This window comes from Artemia franciscana, chromosome 16, assembly GCF_032884065.1.
Source record: "Artemia franciscana chromosome 16, ASM3288406v1, whole genome shotgun sequence".
Classification (NCBI taxonomy): Eukaryota; Metazoa; Arthropoda; class Branchiopoda; order Anostraca; family Artemiidae; genus Artemia; species Artemia franciscana.
In genome coordinates, this window is record NC_088878.1 from 19,956,708 (window position 1) to 19,976,213 (window position 19,506).

General features: G+C 34.2%; 1 protein-coding gene across 1 annotated transcript; it reads right to left on the minus strand.

Annotated features, from left to right (window-relative positions):
- Positions 1-741: 741 nt before the first annotated feature.
- Positions 742-18,779, minus strand: LOC136037186 (uncharacterized). Its single transcript, XM_065719743.1, has 5 exons — positions 18,628-18,779; positions 11,300-11,538; positions 7,267-7,577; positions 3,742-3,908; positions 742-907 (listed from the first exon to the last, which is right to left on the minus strand). Exons 2-5 carry the CDS (start codon positions 11,532-11,534, stop codon positions 874-876), a joined length of 747 nt encoding a protein of 248 aa, XP_065575815.1. The 5' UTR covers positions 11,535-11,538; positions 18,628-18,779; the 3' UTR covers positions 742-873.
- Positions 18,780-19,506: the final 727 nt, after the last annotated feature.

Genomic DNA, 19,506 nt, shown 5'->3' on the forward strand with positions numbered 1-19,506 from the left:
AACACACACTATAGGGCCGACGCAGGGCCCCTAGTAGTCAAGAAGCTTCTCAATCTAATTATTTTTTAAATATTATAAAGATACGACAGGATTGATATAATACCATTTATAAGAACGACAATGCGGCCATGACAATATAATTCCAGTCATTTTTAAATGGTATCATATTTTGATTTTAAACATTTATTTATTTTTACTGTCAAAAGTACTTTCTCAGAGTCCCAAGATTTTTAGCAGAAAATTTAAGTTTCTAGCTTGAATGGTTCCGTTTTTCGGTTCTCGGTAGGATCCTAAATAAAAAAAAAGGATTCATCTGGGTAACTTTATCCATAACACAGTCTTAAAAACCAAGGAAAAAGAAGCCCAAATAGCGCCTCGAGAAAAGAAGGAAAAGGAAAAGGAAAAACGAAGCCCTGGAAAAAGAAGCCCTCGAGAAAAGAAGGAAAGGGAAAGGAAAAACGAGAAAAGGAAAAAGAAGCACTCGAGAACTCTTTTTGCACAAAACCGAACTGTTGGAGTAGAGAATTTGAGGCTTTTGAAATACACTAAATATTTAAACATTCTTGTTGTGTACAATCTACTTCTTGTCCCGAAATCCTTTGAAGTAATTTTGTAAATCAATCCCCTCCCCTGCATCCTGGCAAGGTAAGATTGGTAAGGTTAAAGAAAATCAAAAAGATAATTAAAGATGATTAGGTAAAGCCTTCAAGCTGTTCGGGAAATGGATCTGTTCAATGTGTATTGAGTAATGACTATTTTATTCAAGCAATGGAAGCAAATATATTTTTCACTAAGAAAGCACATTTTTCTAGCATTGTACACTTATCTTTTATAATATCCTTCTTGCTAATATTTTCTTGAAAAGTAGCCATGTCATTCTCCATGAACATGATTCATACGCTTCTTCCTAAAAAAAAAAAATTATGTAAAGTATTTGCTTGAAACAGCACATTTTTAACCTCAGTGCATTATAATAAATATGAAATTAGATATACGTTATTACCAAGGATTCATTTTTAATTATAAAGCCAAGCTTCATTTGCAAACACTGTACTTACAAATACAGCGTTATGTATATTGTTTAAACTATTTAATATGTATTACACAATCATAAATAACTTTTTTTTATTAAAACAAAAATACAATTAAAACAGAAGCCGTTACACGAAAAACAAAAACAATACGCAGGAGAATTAAAAAAAAATAAAATAGATTGGACGAATAAAGATAACAAGACACGATAAACGTTATGGTAAAGAGTGACAGATGGCTTTTATAGCGAAATCAATTTTTTTTTTATTCTGTATGTGACAGAAATGTGAAGGAAATTGATTGGATTTCGTCTAGCTCTATATTAGTTCTATTACAGATTTTTCTAAATTACTTCCAGGTTTTGGAATTTCCTAAGTATTTGTTTTATATTCTTGCTTATCTCGTTGTAAAATGTTCTCCTAAATTTCTGATATTTTTTCACAACCCTTGTAAGTCTATAGGTGCTGGATGTAATACCTCCAGTAGTTTCACCCTAAATGTTGAGGCTATAAGTTTTGACGCAAGAACGGTCAAGCTATCAATGAAAACATGATCAATATCATAGTGAGTGGTTCACATATACAACAAAGATAAATTCTAATGAGGCCCAATTGGCTTATAGCCTGAACTACGAGTCGTTCCTGATATCCGTCTTTAACAAAGGAGATAACTATAAAAACGGTCTGTAAGCGGTATGTTACAGCACTTACCGCGCTTAATATCTGCAGACAGGGTCGTAAGTCACCTTCTGCAATTAAGATAGTTAATTAAAAGTATTAAGATGAAAATTTCAAGAAAAATATGAATATACAGGTTATCAAAAGAGCAAATCGACAATATCATAGCAATGGCTAATTGTATTTAGTTGAGTAACTATACTACTATAACTACTGGTGCTACTACTACTACGACTAATAAACCTAATGGTATTAAGGCGAAAGTTTTGGGCAATATTGTAATTGTATTGAAATAAATCGCAACTCACTATGCCCACATAAGTTGTCAAGCGGACGTATCAGCAATGCTTCAGGACCGGTTGATGGTATTAAGTTAAAAATTTCATCCTGTGTTTAAGGGGATGTTGAAAAAAGATGCTATGTGTATACTGCTACTAATGCTACTGCTACTACTACTACTAAACAAGCCAAGGGTAAAGGTGAAGCTTTCAAGGAATACTTGGGCGGAAGTTGAACTAAATCAAAACAAACTATGATCATGTAGAATTTCAATGAGGCGACAAAGCAATATCGCAATAACGGCTTGCATTTTTAAGTTAGACCCTTCAGGGTAAGTTGTGACAGATACTGAACTAGCCATAAGACACTATGTGTAAACTTTTGATACTATTTTTACGGTTAATGTAACTAATGACATTAAGGGCTTAAAGTTGAAATGCTCAGGTAGAGTTTCAATTAAACGAAAAAACTGCTTATGCAAGTATTAATAAGACATATAAGCAATATCATAGGCAGCGCTGCTCTGCTGTATCATGGCTAGTAATATCATTGAAATTTCGAAGGAGCTACTTTGATTGCAAATCAAAGTTCTAGTACCCTTTTCAAGAGTCAAAAGTGATTGGAGGGCGATAAGCCATCTTCTTTGGCTCATTATTTTCCAAGCACTTCCAACCACAATTTAAGATAGCCATTTTATTCAGCATACCTTAACGGTCTTGTAACTGTGTCTCCAGGGCTATTGCAGAGGTCTGTCCCCTACAGTTATACAATTTTCCCATTATGTTTAAAAACTAAATGCTGCCTTATGGTTCAATCAAAGAGCTCTGGGTATGCTGATTACCAATAAGACATCTCAGCAATTTCTCAACGACTGCGAGTATCATGTTCAAACTTTTGGGGCTACCTCTATTACTGCTTATGCTGTTAATGTTTTACTAAATCAAAAGAGTGTGAGAGTATCCAAGCTGTCAAAGAGCATATGTAGGTTTTTGCGAATTGTACCAAGTTTTATTTTTCAGGACAACTAGTAGATGAGTATCGATAAATAAATGAAACCCAAAATGAACAGAAATTATATTAAATGACCGAGTCAAACTCAAAACGATCAGAAATTAACATGAGTAGGGCTCAAAACCCCTATGCCTTCCCAAGGCCAGAACATAATTTGCACTTAACTGAATTTTTTTTATAGTTTTTTTAAAGTAACAAATATCAGCATATTTGTACTAAACTGACAATGGACATCCATTTGTACTTATTCAGTAAAGTGTAAATTATGTTCTAGCCTTGGGAAGGCATATTGCTTTTGAGCCCTACTCATGTTAATTTCTGCTCGTTCTTAGTTTGACTCGGTTATTTATTATAATTTCTGTTCCTTTTGGGTTTCACTTATTTGTCGATGGTGATTTATGGTAGTTTTGCGCTTGGTAGATTATTTGATTTTATTTTCACTCATTTATGGCTTTAAAGAGTTCTTTACTTTTCTTTGAAAAGCTTATTTTGTGGAAAAATTTTTTTTTTTAGTTAATCAGAAAAAAAATCGGTGCAACTGATCTCTACCATAATTTTTTATCAACCATTACTTCCCCCCCAAAAAACACAGTAAGTTGCAGGGTTAAGTCCCCTAAGGCGAACACACTGGCGAACGCTCCTGCTCCATTCAACTCTTTTCAAGCCTATGTGTTAAATGCGTATGCATGTGAGCGGCTGTGGCACCAACTTATTTGAAAATGAATAAGAATTTGAGGCTAACCAGAATGTGATTTCTTTCAATCTCTCATTTGCATTATCATCAATGTCTTCTCTTTTATCGATGCCAAAATAGTCTGACCAATCCACAGGTTCATTAGGTTCTGCAATAGACTTTTTAGCTTTCTCTTGAAGGTTGAAAAAACGGCGTCCTGAAGATGTTTTGCTGCCCTGAAACATGACAGAAATTACTTGAAATAATCCGAAAAACAGTCTACATCTCTCATTTTTTGTCAAAATTTTTATACCTGGGCCATAATGTGGTTATACTAGTCGATGAAAAAAAAGTACCCTTGGCTATGATACCAATTATGCATCCCCTTTATATTTCTCTCAAATGAGCAGTATTAAACTGCCGAGTAAAACTATATGATTGACCAATCCCAGTCAAGATTTAGAAGCGCTAGGAGCTTAGAACAACAGTTTTTACTAGCAAAGTATAAAAAACACAGTGTTAGTGGGCAATTGCTTAATTTGGCATTGATGAAAGCTTTGAAACTAATGTCGACTTTCTCTCTTTATGACCATTTCGATTTTTCTCTTCGATTTCGATTTTTAATAAAATTAATATAAATCACACGTCAGTCATAAATCTTGGCTTTTTTATTGACAGGTGAGCCTATAGTTTAAATAGGATATCAATTTGGAACATTTAAGTGAAGTTTTTAACATAAAGAGTGATAATGAGAGAGCACAATAAAAGAACTTTCACTTCTGATTGAAAACCACTTATAGATTTTGCCCGTTAAATGAGTAACGGGAAAACTATAGGCTGCTATCATCTAAAGCAGTGGTTCTCAACCTTTTATTCCCCATGGACCCCATTTCCCCTTTTTTTATCTTGGTGGACCCCTTCATAGCTATTGGACATAAGAACATTTTTTTATTCTTCGCAAATGTAAATTTTAAAGTTTTCATTATCAAACAAATAGCGTATGATTAAGCTTTATTTTTGAATTAAAACTAATTTAATACAAATAGAATATTCTAATATAATAATAATAATTAATATTATTGTTACTATTATTGTGATAATAACTACAATATTACAAGTTTCTACAAGTTTCTTCGATTGGCAAGCTCATGGAGAGTAGAGCTCCTCAGGAAGTTGAATTCACTCCAACATTATTTATGTAAACTGGATAAATAAAAAACAGTTGAAATTAAGTTTGTGATTAAAAAAAGGAAAAGGCATGTTTTTTCAATGAGATCCCTGTGGTTGTTGCTTCTCGACAAGTTTCTTTATATTTGGTTCTATCGATGTTAAAAAGATCTAAAGCAAAGATTATTGTACCCTAATAAGTTGAAACTGGTGCTGGAATTGGAAAAAATTCACCGACGTCATCTAGTGTGTAAATCTTTATTTGGCGCAAATTTGCTACTTTTTTTAAGGTATTTTAAAATGCAGGGAAGGGTAAAGAAGCAAAGATAATTCTTGAAAATACGCATACATATATTGTAGAGTTGTAACCTTATCATAAATATAAAACTGTATTATATATTATACATAAATTGCAGATACAAAATTTCCCATTCCATTTGAAGTTATCTACTTTCTTTAATGAAGTTGCCTGACACTACCCTGTAAATCGCCAATTCCCATTCTAAATCACCAAAGATCGAACTTCTACAGTTTAGGAGAAACCTGATGATTCTCTGAAAGTTTGAATATTTAAGAAAGTTTGGGCAACCAAATTGTTTGAGTAAAATAAAGTGACAGCTTCAGAGTTTAAAAAAGAATCAAAAGGATATCAGGCTCAGAATAAATTTTGCCGTTGGTGCTAAGCTGTCTTCAAAGGCTGAGCTGAGCAAAATTTTATTTGTATAGCAGGGAAGTAGAAATATTACATTCACTTTCAAATTACGCGGAAGTTAGCAGCATTTGCAACAACAATCTAAGTAACAACGAATTTTTTTTTTCTAAACTGACTCTGGGTCATAAAATCAACGCCTGAAAACGAGTGAATGCATTGAATTAATCCAAATTTATATGGGACAATCAGATGAGAGAGGGGGGTGTAACACAGCTTCTCTTGATTACCACAGTTTGTTTTTATGTGATAATTATTGCCAGATCTAAAAATGGAACGAGGACATCTTTGGGCCCTTGTCTTCCTAAAATATAACATGAATTATAAATTCTCCCGCATTTTAACATAGTTCGTCTATTTTTTGCGTTTATTTATAATTTAATCCCCCCACCCCACCCAAGACCTAAAAGCAAGTTGTTGCGTGCTTAGCTGTTGTGTCATTTGGAATCAAAGTCTTTGAATTCTTCTGATTTTGTTTCTTCGAGCTTCATGCATATTTTAATAGCTAGCATAAATATACCGAACAAAAAGCAGAGGGAGAAGCCTCGATCCACACAACAACAAAGGGGGACGATTTAACAACGGATCTTCGTTTCTATGGGATACCCTGGCATCTCAAGATCTCATCGTTCATTCCAGTTTTCCCATACATTCCATATAGCGTGTTGGACACCAATGACCATCTATCTAATGAAAAAGACTCAACTTTAAGTTCTACTTCCATTACTCTTGGTTTTATAGAATTATTAAAAAGTTCTTATTTATGGTGCCCCCTGTATCAAACCAAGCGTTGGTGTTAGTGTGTGTGTGGGCACTTTTTCCTTTAAGTTAGAAAATAGGCTAAACTAATCAAGTCAGAGGAGTGAAAATTGATGTAAAATAAGAGGATCTGAATGCAGGCAAAAGGAATAGCCATAGAAAGGGTATTCATATGGAGAAGAACGAGTTATCTCCAGTTTAGTAGTAAATGAACAATAACACTAAAAGAATAACTGGTCAGTTTTAGCTGTAAAGTGAACAAGACAAAATCAAGAGAGAATAGCTTAGTTGCAAGAAGAAAAGAAAAACAGAAGGAAAAACAATTAAAAAAAAATAGGGGAATTGATTTGCAATTGGCTGCAAAAAACGATGCAAGATTTATGGAGCTAATATATTTTAATAATGAGAGAGCGATTGAGAAGAATAAAATAACAGTATGGTGAAATATGGACAAATATTGTGGCTGATAAACTCTTCGCAAAAGTAATCTAAGATGAGTTTGTGCAAGTCCTGTACAGTCTTTTTGTCAAATACAGCTGTCCACTCTTTACAAGGGCTCTTTAAAGCCCTGTTGAAACACCTCCAGAAGACGTAAAAGCTAAATTGTAACAGCAATCAGGTACCATTACAACCTCTAAATGAGATTTTAGTGTGGTGCCTATGGCTTTTTTCTACAAGTGCATCTATCATCCTTCCTCTGATAAACTATCTCGACTAGTATCATCGCTCGATAAAATAATATGACGAACACTTAGAAACACGGTACCGTTAGACTACCTGCAAGAGAAGACACCCCTCATAGAGTACTTTACGAGGAGCAGCCTCCAGCTTGATTGGTCTCCCGAGGGAGGCTAACCCTGAAAACCAGTCGGTTTATTTCTCTGAATAGAAGGTTAACAGGCACGAATCTAAAAATATAAAATTGAACTTAAAACACTTAGCTCGGGCTTAACTAATACCTCTTCAACATAGGGATATATGCCTCTTCTTCTCTTATATCCCCGGAGAACATCATCCTTTGGTTGTAGGTACCCAAACCTTTGTCTGGAAGATTTTACGAATGCTTCCCGAACAGGACGCTGCGGGATCCATCGCAAGGTTCTTGTTAAAGGAAGATCGTTGAATGCGAAAAATGAACGTTTTGAAGAGAGTCTATGTTTTTCCTTTTCTTCGTCTCCTTCGTTTTCTTCTTCTTCCGTGGTGTCGTTTTCATTATCTTTATCTTCTTCACTATTTTGTTGGGCTATCGTGTTTAGTTTTTCTTGACTATCTAAAATAAAAACAACCTCTAAATCAATGATCCAAAGATGTCAACAACAAAAAGACTACTCGAAATTTTGTGATTGATGGACTTTGGTAAAACCATGCCTGGGTAATGTTTTTTTTAAGCTACTTTTGGCTGGCTTTACTCACAAAAGTGTTCGAAATCAAAATGATATGTTTAAAGAATAATTTTTTTCTTCAAACTACTATCATGTTTGTTAAAGGTGGTCTCCAAATATGCTGTTTTGCTAAATTTCAGCTTTATTTAAGAAATTTCCCCAATCAGACAAACTAATGCTGCGTCACCTTTCCCTAAAACATTAACCCTAATTTAATCTATGATGTGTTTTTTTTAAGGGAACACAAAAAGGCTAAGCCTACACTAATTTGCCAATAAACATGGCACCTTTTATTAGTTCATAAAATATATTGGTGGCAAGATCCATTTGGTTTTATGTATAACATTCCCATTACCGCAAAAACATTGCAATAATAGTTGCAAAACAACGTTATTGCATTCCTGTATTATTTTTAAGTTCACGTAGCTATTATGCCTGAAGATTCCAGTTCCTGGAATCGAATAAAAGGTAGACCAATTAGTGCAATTGTGTGACGCCAAGTCCATGAACTCTATTGTTTTAGTTATACACAAATCTCTGTGATAGAGTAGGGAACAGGTTTTCCTCACCTTCAACTGCATGTCTCAAGCCAAATACTAGCACAAATCCTGAAGATAAACAGGGCTTGCGAATACTGCTCATAAGCTACTCCATACTAGAGGAGCAATCCCTAAATAGTGAAACTGTTAACCTAGCTAGAGCCAAGACGTTAAAAGGCCAACAGTTTCAAATTTCTTAGACAACATTTGCTTGCCTCTGGGTACCAACCTGTCAAATTTAAAGTGATTCCAGGTACTTTTGAACCGAAAGTATGCTGGGCTTGAAAGTTGTGCATGCTGTTGAAAATCACTAAAATAAAATAAAACATCAATACTATATAGTGTTTTTCTGGATCTATATTTTGTATGAATCATCATATCAGATTTTTTTTTAAGACAACAATTGCAGTTTATCAAATATGAGATACTTTCATTTTTTTTTTGTATAGCCTTTGTGTTTTGTTCACCTCTAGATGAACAGCCAAAGTAATCATAGTTTTTTTTTTCTCAACGCTCACGGTCTTATATAAAGGATTCGCTTGTTATTATATTTATATTTCATTTTAAAAGGCAGAAAACCAGACAAAAAGGCATTGCGGTCTAAGAAACTTTTTACAATTGAAAATCTGGCCTCATCTGTCACTTTTGCTCAGGGTACTTGGCCCGTAAATCTATAGTGCATCCGGTCACTTTGGTTCAATGGCCAGAGAAAGGGCACAAGCAACTGAAAATAAATCATCTTCATGTCTCGTTGGCCTAAGATACTTACCCTTTTAAGCTAGGTCCGATTGAGGAGAAAGAGAGCCTGCCTACTTTTCAACCAAAAAAGTTAGCAGGATGTGCTCTTGGAAACGCTGCGGGCCTACTTAGAGAAAAAATCTTTGCATTATCCCACTTCAAATAAGAAAACTCGATGCACATGCTTATCTATCTACAAAAAGCTGTTGGTAGGACTGATTATGCGTATTTGAGGCCATCCATACATTTTGCTCTTCCAATCATACCGAAAAAAAACGGTTCTATGATTCCAGTTACAGTTAGGTGCTACGTACCTTCTTTTGCAATCAGAAATTTCCGGGAACGAGAATTTATTAGAGAAACCATTGTACCACTTTGATCTTCCGACCACAAAATCAATTTCAAAATCATTGCAAGCCCAAGATTTATTCACAATAATGCCTTTCTACCAAATAAAAAAATACCATCTTGCCAGAAAATTTTTAGCAGTGGTCGATGACTGAGAGTAGCTTGTCCGATATGCACCGGAATATGTTAGCTGTTAACCCCTTGGAATTTTCAAATAAGTATTGTACCATAGACAGACCTCATACCCAAGTCTACTAACAAAGAAATAGTGGTCAGCGAAAAAAACAATTGTGTTTTTAATAGTCCAAAAGTAGGTTTTATTGCCATGGGTAATAATTTATAATAATGAAACTAAGAGAACAGTAAAGGATAAGCTCAAATTAAATCGGTAATGACAAGATTAATAAAGTCCATGTAGCACAAATGATACTTTTCCTCCTCTTTGGACCCCAGAATTACAAGGTAAGCTAACTACTAATAGAGTGTGGCAAATTTCAATACTAACACAGCTGTAAAGGTAATGATTTTTCTAAGCTAGCTGACACTATGGCGGGAAATAAGCTCTCGTTTTCCCTCGCCTAATAAATGGTTTCGGATCTCCGGGATAAGACATGGAGTGTGTTGTTTATAGCTTCTCATCCAGGGTGGTTTTAGGAGGGCAAAAGGGGCACTTCTCCAGGTGACAAAATTCTAGGGGCGCAAAATTTCAAATAAATTATTTAACATTCATAATCATTTTGTAATTTTGAAGTTTAATTTTTCTTAAAATAAAGCAGAGGGCGCAGTTTGCAGTAATTATAAGCAAAATGAGTCAAAAAATATTTTTTTCCATATTTTGTCCCGTACGAAGGAAGAAAAGTCAAATACAAATAAATAATTTTTTTTATTATAAATGACAACTGTGTTAATAAATGAAAACTTTGCTAAAATTTCGCCTAAAATTTTGAGAGAAAGGAGGGGGCAAAAATTTGACCCGGGTGCAAGAAAAGTCAGATTCACCACTGCTCTCATCTAAAAATTCACCTGAGTGGCCCATAGTCACAGAAGGAGGATAATGGAGAAAGAGTACCATATGACATATCTAGCAGAGCATTAAAAGTGGGATGGACAGCAATACATCATTCTTCTTGTCTAATGGATGGTTGAAGATCTCTCAGATCATCAATAGGCTATGTTAATTTATTTTATGTCCCTTGGTTCTTGGTATATGCCAGAGTACAAACTGGTTGAAAAAAAGTTCAATCATAGAAAGTGTTGCGAGTCCCAATACAAATTTTGGTCTTGATGAGGTAGTTCAGAGGGCTGTAGTCGGTTCATCAAAAATATTTCAGATCTGGTTTGTCCTTTTCGTCTTAGCTGATCTAAAATATCCCAAGCTTGAAGGTCTTTATGAATTAGGCTAATTCAAAATATTCCAAGTCCAGCCGCACTGTTAGGTAAGACTGGTCCAAATATCCGTAACTACTTCTAGTCTTGTTTAATTGAAAATATTTTATGTTCTTTAGTAGTTCCGGAAACATGGTCCTTCTTCAGTTTTGCAAACCTATATGACAAGATTTTATAATGAAATTAATTATTTTCTATTAGTAATACAATTTAACGAAAACTAAAACACCTTTAATAAAACCAAATAGGCAAAAGAATGTATTTTAAAAACGATGTCATATAAAGAAGCGAATTCAGTGCTACATAATGACAAATAATTTGAAAAATTTCATGAAATAATAACGAATTTAAAGACCCACATCACCCAGCTCTTATCAAAAGCTCAGTTAGACTAGCAGCAATTTGATTTATAAGACGTTAAAAACGTTACTAACGCAACTAGTACAACATTCGTTGATTCGTTGTTTCTTGTTCGATGTCGAAGATTAAAATAGTTTATTGTATTTAATTTTCTATAACCCTGCAAGGTAATCGTAAACCAGCATTTTTGATTATTTATACTTTATATTAAGTTAAAATTTCTTGTTGAAAGTTGTTACCTTCAGATTCATCTTTAAGTAGCTCTTCTAAGGCCAGATCTTCTGCTCTTTCGGGTAAAATATAGCTTCGCTTGAAGTAAGGGGCTAGTCTTGAAGGAAATCGATACCTCACTAAACTTCTAGTACGTGTCGTCCGAGGCACTCGGCCAACTTTAGTTTTCTCTGTTAAAACTTTTGCTGGTTGTGAGGTTATTGCACTAAGGTATATGACCAGAAGAGCTGATGCCAAATTCATCTCTCTGGAAATTGAAATTATATTACGAATGTAAACGCCTAGTGCTATCCTAGACACCTTGCTTCGGTCTGTTTATTTTTCTAATGAAAGAAAAACAATGCAAAAAATGATTTTTTCTAACTCTATGTAATTTTGAAAATATCCCTCAATAATTTGAATAAGGCAAGTGGGACCATGCACATTAAGTGCATGGTTTAGTACTAAATTAATCACTAAGCTAAAAATAAAACTAGATACAAAAGTGGTAAAAACGAAGCTGGAAGAGCAAATGCAAAAACTAAAATCATTCTTGGATAATTATGGATTTTCAACAATGATTGCTCAATAATGGACCAACAATGTGACTTGGGTTCAGGGATTATCGAACAGTTTGTCGGAACAAACAGCAAGTATGGAGTGACCTGGCTCAATAGTAACCGAAACTCTAAAAAACACCATTACCAAAAGATAGAACAAAATAATCGGCTTATTATGTTGTTTTCAAATATATGACTTTTATTAAGTTTAGCCTCACCCATTAAAGGATACGAGCTTGAGAAAATTTGCCTGATTTTTGAAAAAAGAGGAAAACACCCTCTAAAGGTCATAGAGTCTTAATGAAAACCACTTGGTCGGATTCAGCGTATCAGAAAACCCTACTGTAGTGGTTTCAATCTCCCATCTGCAAAAATAAGGAATTTTGTATTTTTTGCCAGAAGAGGGATCACGGATGCGTGTTTATTTGTTTTTTTCCCCAGTGGTCATCGTATCAACCCATTGGTCTCAGAACGTCGTGAGAGGGCTCATTCAAACGGAAATTAAAAGTTCTAGTGCCCTTTTTAAGTTACCAAAAAGGTTGATGGGCAACTCGGTCTCTTCCTCCGCCACTTTTTTACCCAAAATCGCAATCAAAATTTTGAGATAGCCATTTTGTTCATCATGATTGAAAGGCCCAATAACTATGACTTTGTATATAACAAGACCCCCCCGTCCTACCCTGGGGGAAAGGTCCTTACGTTATAAAATTTGCCCATTATTTACGCATTGTATTTGTTATTGGAAATTACGCATACATTTTCGGGTGGTGGGCGGGGGAATTTTGTGCTGGCGGTCTTTCAACGGGGGAATCTTCCATGGGGAAGAAATTTTCCACGGGGTGAACTTGTGAGGGGAAAATGATACACTGGAGGAATTTGCCAGAATTCTTATTCAAACTTCTTTTTATATGTCTTGCTTTCTCTTTTCCGTCTCAATTATACGCGTAGAGGTGTTAAGGGTAATTTTCTAGGGTAAATTTTCACCGGGACTGAATTGTGTAGAGGATATTTCCGCGGGGAGGGGGATTTCTTCCTAGATTAGGTCTGAATTTCCTGACGTTATTTTAAAACGATCAGAGATTAAACAAAAAGAGTTTTTTCAACCGAAAGTAAGGAGCAACATCAAAACTTAAAACGAACAAAAAGTATTATGTATGCTAATGGGGTTGCCCTCTCCTCAACATCTCGCTCTTTATGCTAAAGTTTGAACTTTTTCCAGATTCCTTAAGAACGACTCCTGGACCACAATGGTCTTTTAATTAGAACAAAAAGAAGGTTTTTTAAAAGTGCTAAAAAACTTTGAAGAGGGGGCAACCCCGTTCATGTACGTGATAATTTTTGTTCCTTTTATGTTTTAATGCTGCTCCTTACTTTCAGTTGGAAAACTTTTTTTTATTATTTAATAACGACAAGAGTCTATGATAGAAAGAATAGCGATACTGCTCCAGGATGAAAGAATAATTGTTAGTGTATTAATATCACTTCCCACTTTACTTTAGTTTAGCTACTCCAACAAAATGTCACAGATTAATATTGACAACAGATTAATAATGTGCTTTTGAAATTCTAAGTTCACAGTTTTAAGTGATTACATCATTTTCTTATAGAAAATGCTTTTCTGATGAAATCCAAGGGAAATCATTAAGGAGAATATTCCGAGGAAACTGCAACTAAAATTACATTTGCCTTTAAAACTGAATTTATATTAGTTGCTAGCACAACTAAGAAACATTTGATTTTAAAATCTAGAGCAAGGCTCACTAGTGAACGAAAGATATTAAAATGTTTTTTTGTCTTTCAGCTATTAATATATTTGGGATTGATAGCGATTCAAAATACTTTTTCAGACTCAATCAGAGATAAAATGATAAAATGAAGGTACATAAACTCCACTTTAGAATTTTCACTGTGATATCTCTATAATTAATACCGTATTCGCAATTACCTCGCTTTGCGAACCCATACCATTATTGTCAAACAGTTCATGGTAACGAACTGTAGTAAGGAGCGACCCGGCTCAATAGTAACCGATACTCTAAAAAATGGAATTTTGATACCAATAGTTACATCAATAGAATTGCATTTTAATGCTGATTTGAAATATATAAGTTTCATCAAGATCAGTTATACCTATCAAAAGTTACGGGCCTGAGAATATTTGCCTCATTTTATAAAATAGGGGGAAACACCCCCTAAAAGTCATACAATCTTAACGATAATCACACCATCAGATTCAGCGTATCAGAGAACCTTATTGTAGAAGTTTCAAGCTCCTATCTACAAAAATGTGGAATTTCGCATTTTTTGCCAGAAGACAGATCACGGATGCGTGTTTATTTGTTTTTTTGTTTGTTTTTTTTTCCCATGGGTGATCGTATCGACTGAATAAATCGTATCCTAGAATGTCGCGAAAGGGCTCATTCTAAAGGAAATTAAAAGTTCTAGTGCCCTTTTTAAGTGACCGAAAAAACTGGAGGGTACCTAGGCCCCCTACCACGCTCATTTTTTCCCAGAAGTCACCAGATCAAAATTCTGAGATAGCCATTTTATCCGTCATAGTCGAAAACCTAATAAACATGTCTTCAGGGACGGCTTACTCCCCCTCAGTCCCCATGGGAGGTCTGCAAGTTACAAACTTTGACCTGTGTGTAAAGTGTAAAGACGTTTTCCGGGGGATTTTTTGGTTGGGAGGGTTGTTGAGAAGAGGGGGTTATGTCAGGGGAAACTTTTGGTTTAGGGGGGAGAGTTGAGGGGGGGGTAGCCTACGTGGGAATATTTTTCCATGGAGGAACTTCTCATGGGGAAAGAAAATTTCAATGAAGAGGGCGCAGGATTTTCTAGCATAATTTGAAAAAACAAGGAAAAAATAGATATTAAAAGTTTTTTCTACTGAAAGTAAGGAGCAGCATTAATTCTTAAAACGAACAAAAATTATTACGCATATGAGGGGTTTACCTCCTCGATATACCTCAATCTTTACGCTAAAGCATTTTTAGTAATATCAACTATTTATTCTACGGCTTTTGGAATTCAGAGGTCATTCTTAAAGAATTGGGACAAAATTTAAGATGTAGTGTAAAGAGCGAGGTATTGACGAGGGTAGAACCCCCTCATATACGCAATAAAAACATACGAACATAGAAGTTCATTACATAAGTTAATTCGTAAGTTACGTATGTTTTTTACCAATGAAAATGTTTGTAAAAAATTAAAAGTTCTGTTTTCCTTCTTAAGTAGTCGAAAAAATGGAGGGCAACTAGGCCTCCTCCCTCGCTCCTTTTTTCTCAAAATCTTCCGATTAATTGCAATTAATTAATATGCAAATTTCGTTTTAATTATTTATGTGCGGAGAGCCAAGATAAAAACATTCATTAATTCAAAAACATCCAGAAATTAAATAAAAAAACGAGTTTTCTTTTAAATGGAAGTAAGGAGCAACATTAAAACTTAAAACGAACAGAAATTACTCCGTATATGACGTCCCGCATTTTACGCTTAAGTTTCTTACTGTTTTAAAAAGTAGAGTTAAGAGAAAGAGTCAAACTTTAGCGTAAAGAGCGGGGCGTTGAGGAGGAAAAGCCCCTTTCATATACGGAGTAATTTGTGTTCGTTTTAAGTTTTAATGTTGCTCCTTACTTTCATTAAAAAAAAACTTATTTATTTTTATTTAATATGCTTACAGGCTCAGGCTTTTCAATTGAAACTTGATCTAAAGCATGGCCGGTGAACTTCATGCAGAAGAGATAATATACTTCTAAAACTAGAACAAGGCTTTAAGCCCTTAGGCCTTTTAGCGTTAGTTCTCTCCTTTGATTTCATTTGGCTGGATCACTACCGAGTATGACGCGAATCAGTATACTGGATCTTGGAAAGACTGGCTTGTTTCGATACTAAACACAGATTTGCGTAGGTTCGCGGTGTTTCTTCGTGGTTCGTGGGAATAATTTTCTTTTTTTCTAGCAGTAGAAATTTTTGAATCCATTTTATCTCCTTCTTAACTCTGCATTCAGTTACGATATACACATCTGTATATTGCTGTATTTAATAAGGAAGTGACGAACTAAACGGAGCTCCCTAAATTACTGACCATAATGGGCACTCAATTTTTGACTGTTTTAGAGCTTCTTTTTTTTAAGTTTTTTATTTTTTTTAATGTTTTATTTAAGAAAAAATTAATACATCAAATAAGTTTCAATAAAAGCTTACTTTTTTCCAAGGATGATGGGAGTATTATATGGAAAATGAAATTCACACCTGCCACAATGAAAAAACAGTACACGTACTTTTCATTATTATTATCATTTCTTTTAAAACGAGTATTTTACCTTTTTAGTTAAATTTTTTAGCTTTTTTAGCCTTTTGTTTAACTTTCTGGCTTGTTCCTTATAGATTCATCCTTATAACAAATCTGCCACAATTTTGAGAATAAGGTCCTCTACATTACCTGAAATTTGTAATCCACATAATCCAAAAGAAATTTGATATTTGGGATTCGTTTAGCCATTGATATTGTTTTAATGTTAAGTGATTATGCCACTTATTTTTTCTACATCTTAGATTTTAATATGGCTCTTTACTTCTCTTTGGAAAACTTTATTTTCAGTAAAATGTTTTCCAAAATTAATCCCAGCTAGTTTTTAATTAGCGCAGTTTTTATTATTGTTGATTAATTTTAGGAATATCTCTAAAGTTTCTTCTGGCCAATAATTAAAATGTTGTAATTTAAATTTCAGAATGATTTTGAAAATTCAGTTAAAACTTTGGAATAACCGTAGTTTTACTGAAGCCATCTTAATCCCCAAACTGGAAAACCCTCGAGTAAACACTATCTTAATCCAACCTCTTATTAGATGAATCTTATAAGGATTAAGTGTTTTATGTTATATGGCTTAATTTATTCAATTGTAACTGTTTCTTTTTTTTAATAAACGGATGTCAAAGTCTTTTATTAAAAAGAATTTTGAGTGACACAAACCAATACAACGTTTCCTCCCATAGCTTTTGTTTTTATTGAGGTTATCTATTCTCTGTCTAAGTGAACAGTAAGTCTGATCCAATCTGTGAAAATAAAATTTGTTGACCCAGTTTCAGGTGTTGCAAATAAATATAACCAATCTCCAAAATATTGTTTCGCTATTGTCTACCAGGCCGTTTCTACATACCTTGTAAATTAAGAACCTAGCAGAAAATATTACCCATTTTTGTGCATCACAAACCAATTTAGCCAAAGGTCATAGGAGTCTACCTGGCCAAGAAACTTGATCGTTATTTTCAATTCAAAATTTCACCTGATTGTAGAGACAGAATATTTGCGTTTTAATCTTTTGAACTAGAGTTGATCAAAATCATTAAAGGTAAATTAAAGTCATAACTAGGATGAATAAAATTGTTTATAGCCTCGGTGTATATTATGCCTTTGATTTACCTCACTACTTTATTGTGGATAAGATTTTAAGTTCCAGTTTGGCTGATAATTCCAGAAATTTTTGACCGATCAAAAATACTCATTTTTTGGCCACCACATTCATTATTTCTAAATAAAAAATATAATGTCCCCTTGCTACCTCTCCTTCTCCAAAACACCTGTAGCTTTAGCTCAATCCCATTTTGTCCTTCTTGAAATGTTGTAGATATGAAATTCGATAACCGGGATGCATAGCGACTTTCTATTTGTCTCTGACCCTCCCTAAGTCAAAGTTCAAGGTCCACTTGATCCTTAAGCACCCCCCCCTGAGTATTATAACTGGATCCTCTGGGCTGTTTCCGAGATAATGCCTGTACGTCATTCTCTGACCCACCGTTTTTTGGTTCTCTGATACGCTGAATCTTACGGTATGACTTTTGTTAAAATTCCTTGACTTTTAAGGGGTGCTTCCTCCCTTTTTCGAAAACAAGGCAAATTTTCTTGCGCTCGTATCTTTTCATGGATAACACTAAACGTAATTAATCATATATATTTTGAATCAGCATAATAAACTAATTCTTTTGGCGTATCTATTGATATCAAAGTTCCATTTCTCAGAGATTCGTTTACTGTTGAGCCGCGTCGCTCCTTATCATGGTTTGTTACCATGAACAGTTTAATATGGTGCATGCAATTTGTCAATCAGATCTTGGCAATATTACCTTGTCCTCAGAAACTAAGCAATATTTTACATAGTAAAAATGTCTGCAGATAAAGATAGATTACACCGTTATACACATACAGCATCAGACTCGTAATTGTACATATTTTTAGTCGCTTTGCTTGGGCGGGATGCACTCAAGTTTAAAGTGCCTCCATACAAAAGTCAGGTAGTCAAACTGTCCAAGCTCGTACAAACAGACATGTAAACCCAGACACGTACCCAGACATACATATACATACATATATACATATAGACGTATATCTATATATATATATATATATATATATATATATATATATATATATATATATATATATATATATATATATATATATATATATATATATATATATATATATATACTAGAAAAGAGCGAGAGAGACAGAGGAAGAGAGATAGAAATGCACAGAAAGACACACAGACTCAAGCAGAAAGAACAAAAAGCTGCCATTTTACTTTTCCCTGTTTTTATATTTTTATGTAGACGCTCCAGAATTTTTCAATTAATGGTTCTTTTTTTGAGTGAAATTTAGTTACCCCTCCCTCTTCCTGGTAAATGTGATTTATAGAATCACCAGTAAAAACATTTAGACCGAAATATTCATATTCTTTTTTAAAGTTTTATGAAAATTGTCGTTTCACTTAAATCGTCATCAATTAAATCTTTACCTATTCACTATTTCTTTCCTGTTTTTACTATTCCAAGGTTCGTCTTCCTATTCAACAAGTGTTACTGAGAGAAACGGGGCGTTCTTTCACTCTTTATAGATGGATTTACTCCTATCACTCAAAGCAGGCAATTGCGAAAGAGAAGCGGAGCTTAAAGGAAATAGGCAACGTGAACTGCATCTTAATTTTTCCTGTCAGCGTAGATCCCACAGTTGGAAACAGAGACCCCACCTCAACTTCTTTTTTAGGGAGAAGAACCAAAAATTTTCTTGAAATGGCCAACACAGCAAAAAAAAACATTTAGACGAGTATGGAAGCAATAGCTTATTTTGGAGGTGAGGGGGTTGAAAATACCCAAAACAGGTAAACTACACAAAATATAATCAATTAACGAAATTTTTAGAGTCTTAGAAACTCCAAAGCCTCCCCCATGCCTACATGCTTTGTTTTAGGCATGAACGTAATTTACTATGGGGCAGGCGGAAATTGCCCTTTCCGGACCTCGGTTTGCCTCCCTAGACCCGAGTCTGCCCCCCCCTCAGCTGAAATTTAGTTTTTTTCAAAAATCTTGTCAAAACAAAATTTCTTCAAAAATTCTCAAAATTTCTATTTCTTCCACCTTAAGTTTAACATGGCCTTTACTTTTCTTTCAAAAAATTATTTGTCGGATAGTTTTTTTAAATTAATTTCTGTTCGTTTTTGATCGCCAAAGTTTCAGGTTTTCAAAATTCCCTATTTCAAAATGATTTTCCATTCCAAAGTAAATTAACAATCTTGGTAAGAACCAATAAATTAAACTGAATATTTGATATATAATAATATTAATTGCTGAAAACTCACCAGCTCCAGATTTTTTTTTTTTTTCATTCATGGCCATAT